Here is a 13080-nt window from a genome sequence, read left to right as displayed (position 1 = left end):
CATCTTGCAAGAGCAGATGCTCGCCCCTACTTGAATGCAGCATCAGAAAGTCCCTCAGTTCCTTCCTGTCCCTATCCCGCTAAATCTTGGCTGGGGTGAAGCATCCTCACAAGCAGTCACCCATTCATATGCGGAGGTTTCATAAACTGTACCTGCCTTCACGGGATGACATTAGAGAAAAATGTGCTCTTTGGCCCTCATTAAAATAAAACAATCTTACTCTGTTTCATTGAGAAGTCCTAGGACTCTAAGCTTGGAACAGGACTTGGAAAACGATCGGAAACAGGAGCCAGTCCTTACTGGATATGTGCCTTTTTCTGTTCTTGTGAGAAACCACACAGTTTTGGCTACGTGATAAGCCTCTGGAAAAAAAATGTCTCCGTTTGCACATGTTCTCAGGAGGGCAGCTAAAAGCTCCAGAGACTCTGTCTGCAGTGAGCACTCTCAACCATGGAAGTGCAGGAGGAAGGCAGGGCTTCCCCCACGCTTGTATTCCTGCTCTATGGACCAGTGCAGCACTCGGCACAGAACCGCTTCCCTCCTGTGCCCACAATGATCCCGCCTGGGCACAACAGCGGTACGGAAAGGGATGCAGTCTGCCTGAAAGCAGTCAGGGGGTGAGTGCCAGATGGGAAATGGAGCATGGGACTGTTAGGCAAGGGGACTGGAAATAGCAGCTTCGGTCAGACCAGAGGAGGAGTCAGGTGGGTGTCTGGGAATAACCAAGTAAGACAGAAAAATGAGAAACTCCATGGGAGAAAGACTAGAGGAAAAACCAAAGAGAAGGCTGGGAATGGGATGAGACTGATCCTGGGACAAAGCCATAGCAGGACTCAGGATCAGGTAGGACACAGGTGATGTAGTTGGGGCCCAATGGCTGATGCTGGGGGCAGGAAGTGGATCTCAGGGCTACTGACACCCATGGGCATCCGTGACACCGCATGGCAAAGAGTTTCTCTTGGCCCATTCCAGATTCAGCTCCACTTAAGGAAGATGATCCACTACTGTCAGTTCCCATCACCTGGAGCAGCAGAACCGGTACAATGGAGTTCAAGTTTCTGACACTGATAACGATCCATGCAAGGGCCAGAATGATCCTGTATAATAATACTGGAGGGGTTTAGTGGACTGAACTCTCCCTCCCAACGTTTACAAATGAAATATTAAGGCTAAAATGTCAAGTCTCTAATAGCTAGGAAAGGCCACATGTAACATGCAGCTTCAGCACTTAAGCTGGCCAGTCCAAATGAATGGGCAGATGATCAGAAAATCCCTGTGTCTCAGGTCTCTCTAAAATAGGAGAAAAAACCAAACATGTTCACACTGAGGAGGCAAAAATTAGGTTGTTAACAGTTGTGAAGCATTAAGATGACATCTGCTGCAGAAAGGCCATAGAGAGGAGGGATCTTGTCACTTGTATATAGTACAGTAATTAAGGTTTCAGACACAAATTGAAAAGACAGGAAAATGAGGAATACAGAAACCCCCCACATTCAGCAAGCACTACTCATTGTGGGTGTTGACTGTGTCAGAGCAGCAAGGAATATAAAAATATATGGTGGCATAAAAACTGTACAGGAACAAGCACACTGAAGTCTTAGTCTACAGCCTGGTCACAGAGATAATGCTACTACGAAGCATGCACCAGGATACCAAGCTAAGATTACATCAGCATCCTGGCTGCTGGTATTTTTTCCCCTTTCTGAACATATGCTTTGTGGCAACAACACTGCTGTAATGCAGTTTTTGGGTGAGCAAGGACTCAAGCTGTCCCCAAATGACACTGGCTCCTTAATATCCAATGCACATAAAACATCTCTGCCCCAACGACAACAGAGATGAAGGCGAGGGATAAGGTGGTGAGGTTTATGTCAGTTTTGCTAGTTCTAGCCTATGTGTGTGTCTTTACCACCTCTGTTCTTGGTGTTGCTTTGAAGAAAGGTTAGGCTGCTTTACTATATATGCCCCTTCCTGTCTAACCTATACCAGATGTATAAAGTACTCCCTGATGAATCTGGCCTAGAGACTCCTTTGGGAACTGTACTCGCTGACTCCAGGGCCCGTCTGACTCCTCGATGGGCCCATCACTGGCACTCCCTCTCTCTAGTCCTGCTTCAATGAGTGCAAGCTGCTTTTGAGCTCCTCTTTAAAAATAGGTTCATCAAAAAGGCTGATCCTAATAACTGTCTTCGAAACAGTGATTGAATACTCTGTGCAATTAAGTTCTTTCAGAACTGCTGCCTGCCATTTCCTATCCCTTTAATAATTACATCCTTTTTCTTAGGTACCAACATGTTTTTCAAACTGCTACCTGCGTGAGGTAGCTTTCACAAAGCCCATCTGTTAATTCTCTGCTAGCAAATTCCTTAAATTAAAGTATCAAAGAGGAAGGAAAGTGGATGCTTCCTAAGCATGGTAATAAAAGCAGTAGGAAGAGAATGGTACGGCTCTCAGGAGGCATGGCTTGCAAATCCACAAGTTTAATAAAACTCCATACCTTGACTTTAACAGAGGCATTTAAAAGTACCATCTCTGGCCAGTGCCGTGATAGGGGTGAAGTCAACGCAGGACTGGGATGTCATTGCTGACAGTTACCTGCCCCCTCCCGTGTCTCTAACTTTATTTTCAGTTTGAAAGTACTAGGCTGCATCTGATCTACCCCAGTAACCAATATTGGAGTGTTCCCTCTATTTAGGTGTCCAGAGCTTTGCCAAGCCCATTATTAAGTGATGAGGTCTCCCACCATGTCCCTAGGGAGATTATCCCACAGCCTACCAGACCACATCGTTAGGAAAACGTTCCAGATAGCCAGCCTAAATTGTGCTTAATTCAATCCCATTACTCCCAGCTGTACCATTTGGACCACCCTAAATATGCCCATATTCTTCCGCAGAAGGAAAAAGATGAGAGCTGGTTTGAGTTACGTTTGCCTATCATTTGTGGTAGCTGTTCTCCTGCCATCCTCCTTGCATGGGACTGGAGTTCATTTTATGAAAGGAGGTCAGTGCACCACTGGCTCAAAGAGCTCTTGTCCCCTGAGCCGCCCGGGCAGTGTGGCCAGGACTCATACGGCAGAGCAGGGAGCACACAGCCAGTTCTGCAGCAAAGTCAACTGTGGGATTTGCGTGGGGCTGTGTAGGATGATGCAGGGATATTTCTACCTTTGATGAATCCTGGCTGATGCTTTGGAATAAGGGACTGCTGTACTTTTATTTTTTTAATATTTCTGGGAAGGTGTATGCAGCTTTGCTGAGGAGGTTTCTAGCGTGTAACTCCCAGACTAGGGTCAACAGCCAGCTGCTACCGCTTACGTCTGCTGAAGTGTGATCAGCTTGCAACAAAAGGTGGCTCCAACCCAAGAGAACTAGTTTTTTTCTAACCTGGCCGTGGAGGCTCGAGTTTGAAGAAGGAAAAGTTACCAAACAGAACAACACAGCCAAAGTCTTGATGAAAGGGGGAATATGGAAACAGACTTACCGGGCCACACCAAAAGCTTGGCACAAGGTACAGGAAGTCTTGGGCAGGGGAAAGGAAGTCATGGCATGCTTTCACAGCAAAAAAGAGAGGGCCCAGTTTACTATGGGACCAGCCAAGGTCAGAAGAGACATGCTGGGCTGGAAAGACTCCACAGTTCAGGAAATAAGTCATGAACTTCGCAGACAGATCCCAGACCACCGAGGAGAACCTGACCCCCAGCCCAAAGAAATTCCAGAATGGTTAGGAAACTGAGGCAGGGAAATGAACTGAGGCTTTATTATTTTTTCTTGCTCAGCATAATGGTGTATTCATAATCTACCTGAATGTGTCTTTGCTAACATCAATCATGTTTCTGAACAGTTTAACTAGAAAGCCCACAGACTCATTAAGGAGTGGGTTTTAAGCTTTGGAGAGATGAGCAGTAGACTCTACAACAACAGGTAAATGAACCCTCAGTTACGGTTCCGTTACTCCCCCTGCAAATACACCTACAGACCCTGAAAAATATTGAGAGAAGGATGGCAAGGACAATCAAGAAGAAAGAACGGTTTGCGTACTAAAATCAACCAGATTAGGATCTGCACCCTGAAAGAGGCTACTAAAGCAGATGTGAGAGAAGTCAATACGTGATATTTCTGTTCGAAATAATCTACTAAAGAAATCAAACATATTCCTGTTTCCTAAAATATTAACTAAATCTACACTCTGTCTCCTCATAGTTCACGATGCAGGTAACAACCAAACATGACCTGATTCAGCTCTCTTAGTAATTCATGCAGATGTGTGGATGTGGCACTTAGGGACATGGTTTAGTGGTGGACTTGGCACTGTTAGGTTTGCAGTTGGACTCGATGATCTTAAAAGGTCTTTTCCAACCTCAGTGATCCTATGACTCTATGCTCAGGAGAGGACACAGATGGAGCATCATGAACAGTGCAAATCTTCAGTGACAGGGGGGCAATGAACACCGTGAGGGCCACTGATTCGGGCTGATGTGATGGCAAAGCCATGAGTAGGCGCAGGCTCTGGTATACGGGGACCAAGACCACAGTGCGCAGAACACCCACTGGGTCTTTCCTGCACTATCTGAGACTTGCAGCTGCAAGATCGATACTTGGTTTTCACCAGTCTTTTTTACTTTCGGTTTCAATTTAAAGGAAAATTTGTCATATGCATAGCTGACAATAGGTTACGCTATACTATGTTAAGTGCAAACCCTGCTCTGTGTCGGACACTTACAATTGGGAATCCACTCGCAAAGACAAAGCGAGCAAACAAATCCTGATCTGACTAAGTAACTTCACATGGAGCCTGCAAAGGAACTCACTTTTGTCCTCAGTCCACACCCTAGAGCAGGGATCTGCCAAACCCCAACCATAAATATTCATTAAAAAGCCCTCTGCTTGGGATGCAGTCACTGAGACAGCCATTTCCTGCCCATTATCTCTTAGGGCAGGAAATCAACAGTTCCACTCAGGCGGTTACCACTGAGCCCTCGCCACGCACGCTTCCACTGGATGGCTTAACTTTGCCCAAATGAGGCCACATAGTTGTAACCTCTCTGAAGCCCCAAAATAGCACTTCACAGCAGTAAAGCAGATCTGAAAATAGCTGCCCTCATATTTAGTACTGAGCAGCAGCTCCTAGTATGATATTCCACCTCGAGCTTTTGCTTGGAGCAAGGTGAATGGGAGGACACTGGCACTGTGGGTTGGTAGCATCTACAAAGAGAAGGATGTCTGCATAATCAATAATTTGACTGCATTGTCCCTGACACTGACCAAGATTACTAGTCAAAACAACGGCTCCTTCTGCTGAGGACAACTCCAGGCTGATCTAATTGTGGTCTCTGGGAAAAGACTGTCTCAGCACCCAATCTCGTTCTTTATAACAACAACAACAGAGCTCTTCTGCCAACTTCAGAGGAGCAAGTCCCTGAACTATTCTTATGCCAAGAAGCTGTAGTTTCCATGAAAAACAAATCCTAATATTATAGGACACCACACTGTAGAACTGCCGCTGTTTACTGGCACTTCATGAAGAAGGACTAAAATCTCGAGGAAGAAATTCTGAAAGTGATTACAAATGTGGTGTAAATACAGCTCCTCTACTTACCTTTGGTTTCCAGCTTCTGATCGCTTCCAATCAAACAGTCTTTGATGTCTGCACCCTTCTCTATCACAGCGTTATGACAAATAACACTGCCCTGAAGACAGCACCTACAACATAAACACAAAGTAAAGCAAGAAAATAATTTAAAATGACAGGTACAAACCAAAGGTATCCACTGGAATATCTAATGAGCCTGTGACACGATCCTGTAAGTAGGTTCAGTTCTGCTCTTTTCTCAAAAAATCCACTGTTATTCTCCTGATCCTCACACCCAGTTGCTGGAAAAACTGAAATGCCAGCTGTCAGAATGGGTTCACAAAAAAGGGTTTCCAGTTTTACCTCCTGTTACAACAGCTTTCCTCTACATTTACTTAACAGAATAAATACTGCCAGAGGATTTCATAGACAAGACATTGGCCTGGGACTTGGGACCTGGATCAAGTCTTGTATTTTCCACAGACAGTCTGGGTAACTGCGGGGGTGGCTTCTCTGCTCAGCTCCCCAGTTAAAAAGAGGAGCAGCAGCCCAGTCCTTCCCTGCAAATTTTGCTGAAAAGTTTCATACGTTCCAGCTTGCCAGGCACTAAAAAAGGGTGGCTAGAAGAGGCAGATCAATACCTCAGCTGGTTGGCTTTATTTATGTTACATTCAAGCACCCAAATGATTACTCTGCAGTACTAAACCAACCAAACTCACACTGGACCTGGTCTACCTGCCTTGGATATCTTCACACTCACATAGCCTTTGACACCACGAAGTCTGAAATGGTACATAGGATGGAACTTTAGCAAAAGTCACCTTCTTCCAAAACGTATTTGAATCTGTGATAACCAGCTTTCAAATCTGCTGATATGATTGTCCTGATAGGAAGGAAGCTCAGAGTCCAAGTGGCTTCGTAACTTCTCTGCTGAGACATGCTGAGTGAGTTACTGCATTGGTCTGAGCCCCTCCGTGCACTAAAATGGAAGTTGTGAATCTTTACTAGTATCTGTGACGTCTCCTGAAACACTGTTCACTCAGCATCACGAGTAATGTTAAATGGCATTAAAAGTAATTTCTTTCAAAGCTACAAAGAAAAAAATAGCTACGATGCAAATGATTTATCTCCTTATTTTCACATGTGCAAAGATAGGTAGAAGTCACTGAAAGACAGAAAATTTGAAGGCACTCAACTAAGAAGTGTCTAAAAATACTAAGTCAAACACACATCAAAACCAGCTGACTGGGAGGAAGGTATAAGTGAGATATATAATCCCAGAGAGATGCAGGTCATCTGCTCGCCCATATTAATCCCACTGCGAACCACGGCATTTCATACCTTCTCCCCAGTATTTCTACTAATATTAATTACAAACACTGTGGATATTCTCACTATCCTCAGTTGCTGATCCCTGTCTGAAGTTTCTGCCTTCAGTGACTTTCTGCATGGCAAGTTCCACAGTTTAATGACCTGCAGCCCTTCCCCACCTTGGTCACGGATGTCACCGTTACTCATTGCACTAGTGAAACGCAGCTGCACCGAGCCATCAGGCTGGCTCGCGGACAGAACTGTTACCCTGAAGTCTGAACCAACAGCACAGAGGGGTTTTGGTATCAGGTCAAAGCCCTGAGCCTCAATTCTGTATTGAATGGAGAGCTAGTCGGCCGTGGTCCTCAGGAGAAGAGAGAAACATCCATCCTCAGTCCAGACCGCCGATTCTAAAATTAATTCCTAGTATTTTTTCCGGCTCATACATCACTGTTATCTAATATACAGAATTTGCCATTAAACATATTACAATTCTGTTGCTTGTGTGAGCCAGAGCAGAAACCATCTGCCCCACAAAACCAGCATTAATTCTGCAGGAGTAAAAGCAATAAAACCGGACCTCAGTCGCAGTGGTTAGCAGTTACGACCCCCCTTGAACTGACTGTCCCCTCTGAACAATTATTCTTTTAACTCGCTTAAGCTCCCCCTCCTCTGACCTATAAGAAGGCAATATGAGCAATTATGCTACAAGTAACCAGCTCAGGTTGCCTTGGCAAGGTTTTTACTAACATGTTAATAAGATAAAAAGCGGCAAAGATACACAGCAGACCCCCGCCTGCCTTTGCTCTCACACTGTCACAGTCTGCTTCCTTTCCAATAGCTCCGTGTGGCTGCGCAGTGGCTCAGGCCATCGTCTTGCGCAACAGCGGTCGCTGAGAGCGAGAGCAGCTCTGCATTTGCAGCCGCGCGAGGGAAGGGATCGGTGGAGGACTGCCCACCGCTGCCATCCTGACTTGGCTTTCAACAGGACTAGTGAAGGCGATGGGAGAGGTTGCTCATTTCCCACTGAAATGGCTCCCATCCAAAATGCATACTCCAGAATACCTCCTCCTCCATCACTTTGAGCCGGTTGGATGAGAGCTTTCCCCTGCAAACCTTTAGGTTCCCACCATCTATCACTTCTTCTGAGCAGGAGAGCAGCCGTGAGTACACTACACCTCTCGGCATTATCCTTACACGGGAGGATATTCCCGAAGAGAGAGGGGACTGAAGCTGTTGGTCCGGAGTTCAGGCTGGAGAATACTGTATGTGTGTTCGGAGCCTACTTGGGGATAGTTTTTCACCTCCTGGAGAAAGAACAGCATTGTAACCAAGAAACTGCTGATGACATTAACATCAAAGATAAGGAGGGTTCCTGCCAAACCATTTGTTGGGAGGGACAGGCCAGGGAACCAAGATGAACTTGTCGTGCCAGGTGCTCACAAACCAACCTTTCCCTGGTGCCAGGGTAAAACAAAACCCAAGAACTCCGCCACCCCAGGAGTTTCTTAAAACTTACAAACCCAACCAACTGCAGAAGTTTTAAAACCATACTCAATGCTCAGATTACCCCAATCACACAAACCAGCAGCGAATCCGGCTTTTATTACTCAAGTGGAACAAAACTTCAAGAGATAAAAACACAATTTGTGGGTGTTCCCTTCACCCGCTGACAGATGTAACACAGCCATTTTGAAACCACTTGTAAATGCCTTTTTTTTTTTAAAAAAAAAGTATGTTATAAAGCCTGCCAAGAGAAGTATTTTGTGTGTTTATTTAATTTTTACTATTTTTTTTAAGTTGAAGAGTAAGGAATAAACTTTTACTCTCTTACAGGGCAAATATCACATCTCAGGGCACTCTGTTGTATTCTCCTTGGCTGAGCAGCCACCGCGGTTCCTGCCTTGCTTAACAATTAGGTGCTATTAGTCCTCAAAGGTGCTCCAACTCCAGCTTCATCAACACTGTTGTGTGTGCGCATATGCGCACATTTGATGTACTGCTTTATAATGCAAACCATATTTATTTTTTTCCCCGAAAATGTAGTATATTTTTAAACTTTTCAGCACAGTGAAAACGGATATCTTCTGACCTTAAAATCCAAAGAGCATGTTCAAACCCACAAGAGGAACTAATTTGGGGCATTTGATTTATGGCTGAAATTTCAATTTGAATTTGTTTTAAGTGTAATCACAAACTGAAAAGTCTGGCAGCTGGGTGTTTTTCAGAAAATAAATAAAAATATTCAGTGTGCGTCTGCATTCTAGGGAGAGCGTTTTACAAGCCCAGTCCTGTAGTGGGAACAGATGTAGCTAAGACATTAATTTGTTATACAGGTACAACGTGCAAATGGAAGCATATGAGAGAGAGTGTGCGTGTACGTCTGTGTCTGTGCACACGTGCACGCGTGTACGTTACACGCCTGTATCTGAGAGACGGAGAGGCTGACTTTGGGGTGGGTTTTTTTTGAAAGTGAGAGAACAAGAGCAAAAGGAGTAGTGGCCAAGGAGGCATGGGGGGATTACAAGGATTTAGGTCTTTAAACTGCAGACCACCTAACAAGATCACTCTGAAATGCCACTAATTTCAGTTAAGGCCACAGACCTCCCTTCCTCTGCCCTCCCTCTCTCCCCCATTGTAAACAACTAATCCCAGCAGAAAACAACAGAGAGCAAAATGTACACACATTCTGCAACATTCCAGGTCCTTCTTTATCTTTTATTTATTTTTCTAAAAGGTCAGCATATGTATGGAGGGAGGGGGGAGGGGAAGAAAGCCAAAAAACCTCAAGTCCATCTCTTGTGTGGGCTTGAAGGAAGCTGGGAGAAAGCAAAGTCCAAGAGCATACAATATGGAGCTTTTATAGCACAGCGATTCCTGGACTCGGCTTACTTTCCCCTCCCTCTATTTGTGGCAAAGTCACATAGCTTTAAACCAAAGGACAGGGTGGTCGATTACATCTGAAAGAAATGTAAAGAATCGAGAAAGAATTCCATCTCCTGTCGAAATTATAAATAAGGAAGTATTAGTCCCAGAGACAGGCTGATTTACGCAGCCCTGGAACTGCTGACTTTCAGCCCGAGTATCAGTCTATAAATCAAACTCTTAAATCAAGTGTGTCAATTGCTGCAGCACTGCGATACTTAGGAAAAGCAAGGCACCTACCACTGAAAGCAGGAAGATTGCCAGGGGACTGAGGTGCCGTACCCTTCTTAATTTTCTAAAGTGTAAATCTGAGATCAAACATCCTTTGGGGGAACGGGAAATCAAAATACGCAGCGCTCAGCAGGCTGCAGGAGTCCAAGACACAACCCCCTAATTACAGGCTACCCACTGATTATTTAGGACTCTGTGATTAAAGTGATGAACGCTCCTGGGAGAAAGGGGCTTAAGTAACTGAGGTCAAGACCTCAACTGCAGCTCTCGCCCTAGTTATGCAAGCTTAGGAAGGTATGAATGTCACAGGTTTGCCTTACAGCAAATCTCCTGAAATGCCAATGGAAGTTATCCAGGTCTGCTAGTTTAATCCAATTGTGCCAAAAACCCAACATAATCTCTGTTGGGCAGCAAAGCAAATGAGGTGTCTAAAATGCAACGCTTAAAACTATACGCTCACGAGGAAGAAAGAGCCTGGAGCACAAAGCTTAGGACAGCCTGTTGGTATTGCTCTGCCATGCCAAGAAGTCGGGTCTCTTGCTCCTCCAGATGAGCTATGAAATGGAGAGACTGATTCAGGAGTTAAAAGCAAAGGATGACATGCCTCGGCAGCTACTTTGCTGACTGAGGGGTAACAGCTGTGGATTCCCCTGGGAGCAACATCCCATTCTGCCCTGACCAAGAAGATAACAGCCACAACAGGCACCTTAATAACGCTGAGAGGTGGCAAGGAGACAGGTAGAGCTCTAAAACCTACCAGCAACCCCGCAAGGAATCAATCCCCCGTTAGCCAGTGAGTTGGTGGCTGGGATACACGATCACAGGGGTGAGGCACAAAGACCATGGGAAAACAGGGAAGCGGCAAAAACACTATTAGGAAACTTGAGAACCCAAAATGTGGCCTTCATGAGCATGCTTTACACACCAATACGTTTTTACACCAACACACTTTTACACACTAACAACCAAACTGAGGGCACCGTGAATCTCACGTTATACGCTCAAGTAAATACCAAAGACTACAATAGATGCCAGCAGTACGTGCTATAATTTATAGATACATTTCAAAGCAAGCATTCTTAAGTGAATTTGGTCTTTGATCTCCTGTTTTGCCCCTTGGGGGTAACAAAAACATTCTACCAACCCCCCTAAATTCTTCACCCGTCTCTGAGGGTGTTTTTGCTAAGGAACTTGTTTCATGTCTCTTTTCTAGCCAAGCTCATCACTGTGGTATGGCTCCTTTACGCTTCTTCCCCACACCCTAAACATTTTGCATTACATATTGCATATACTTGCCAGCACTCGTATTTTCCAGTGAAAGTTCAACTGACCTTAAAGGACTGCCTCAAACCTACCTTAATGTGTTTTATTAAGTGAAACTTAGGCTGCCAGGGGAGGTCGCCTGGAAGGTTGTGCCTCACCTCTGAAACTTCAGTTAAATGCCGCTGATCTTGGAACAAATTGGTGGCCTTTTATGTAGCTGCAAGCTCATTTTTGCACACTTCAGCGAAAGTATGCTGCAAGGAGTTTTACATCAGGGAACCCCCCATGCAGGAAAACTGCCCTCCCTCTGGACTCTCTTTTACAGACTTGAAGGGCCATGTCCTGTATGATTTTATAGACACTCAGCTGATGCCTGGGAAAAGCTATCAATGTCTACATTAAGGTAACAAAGCAGAAAAATTCTGCGTTCGCTCTCATCTCTGGGTTTGCCTTACTTGCTCACTAGCTGGCACAGTCAGCCTGAGCAGGGTAGCTGGCACACACAGCAGAAAGACTTTCTCTGGGGTTTTTCAAGGGCAATTCTGGGTTGCGAGCTGTAGCCCTCCATAGGTTAAATCAGCTTCTGTATCATATGGGCTAGATTGACAAGGAAAAGGACTTTCTAAATGTCACCCTTACAAACTAAGCTTGGCTTCTTAGAGCCAAGTTGAACTTGTTCAACCCCACAGTCCCCTGAGGAACATACAGGCATGATTCTGGCACGGTGTGAGAATTTCTTCCTTTGCCATACACAGGTTGGAGAAGATTTTCAACAGCACCGGAGACACTCACATCCAGATTCCCACCCAAACCCAAGAGCAATCAATTGCTTGTGAAAAATCTCTATCCCCCTCTTCGATTAGACCCATGTGGCTAACAGGAGATAGAAGCTTATTTATAGCTCTGCAGTCAGACATAACTCCAGCCACCTGAAGAAGCAGATCAGCAGAATGAGAGGACATGTTTTAAAATGACAGTTTTCAGAGCTGGTCCATGCCTTAAGTTCAACATTTGATGTATAAGATGTTTGGAAAATTGGGAAGAGCTCCCTGCGCTATCAGGGAAACATCTGTATCTGAGATTAAAGAATGGGTGATTTATTTAAGACAGATTGATGTACCAGGAAGCTAGCCAGAAGGAAACTTTTTTTTTGAGGAGCTGCTAGTAATAATGGTTCAGACATTCACAAGATAACAGGTACTATATGAGAAGTATCCTAAATACATGAGATATGGCAGAATTTACCTTCAGTTGAAAGTAAGTGAAAACTAGCGCTGTAAGTAGCTCAACTGCTTTCCACTCACTGCTTTCCTAGTTTGCCCTCTCTTCTTCAATTTATCTTCCTGAAAGCAAACTCTGTCAGCCAGAGGTTGTCTCTATTCACTATCTTATACAGCATGTGCATTGAATTATATAGCAGAATGAAAATTATGGTCCCTGGCCAAAAAATTTACACTACAAAATCAAGATGTGTGACAGAAAGGACAGAATGTAATTGCTACATAATCAAGAGAAATGAGTCCTTTTTACAGGCAAGGACTATACCTGGCTTTCTTCATATATTCATGCTTATCCATATCCATGATATACTTTATCCATAGACACACTTTATCCCTAAATTTAATCTAAGCATGTGCTTTTTCTGAATCAAGTTCCCACTTTTCATGTGCTTTCTGTGATATCTACTCTAAACTCAATCTGCTTTCTAGGGCTAGCATAGGGCAGGGGGGCAATCGGTGGTGTGAGACCAAGTGTCCAGAAGACAACTTGAAAATGTCAAACCAT

At 44.6% G+C, this 13080-nt stretch overlaps 1 protein-coding gene across 1 annotated transcript in view; it reads right to left on the bottom strand.

The window, feature by feature from the left end:
* EIF2B3 (eukaryotic translation initiation factor 2B subunit gamma) overlaps positions 1-13080 on the bottom strand; it is a 103011-nt gene that overhangs the window by 6171 nt on the left and 83760 nt on the right. The window contains exon 11 of the mRNA XM_063344728.1: positions 5593-5696. Coding sequence (XP_063200798.1) covers positions 5593-5696 — 104 coding nt within the window. The remainder of the gene's footprint in view (positions 1-5592; positions 5697-13080) is intronic.

This window comes from Chroicocephalus ridibundus, chromosome 8 (genome assembly GCF_963924245.1).
Source record: "Chroicocephalus ridibundus chromosome 8, bChrRid1.1, whole genome shotgun sequence".
Lineage (NCBI taxonomy): Eukaryota > Metazoa > Chordata > Aves > Charadriiformes > Laridae > Chroicocephalus > Chroicocephalus ridibundus.
The sequence above is the reverse complement of the archived record's forward strand: the minus strand, read 5'-3'. Positions and strand labels throughout refer to the sequence as shown.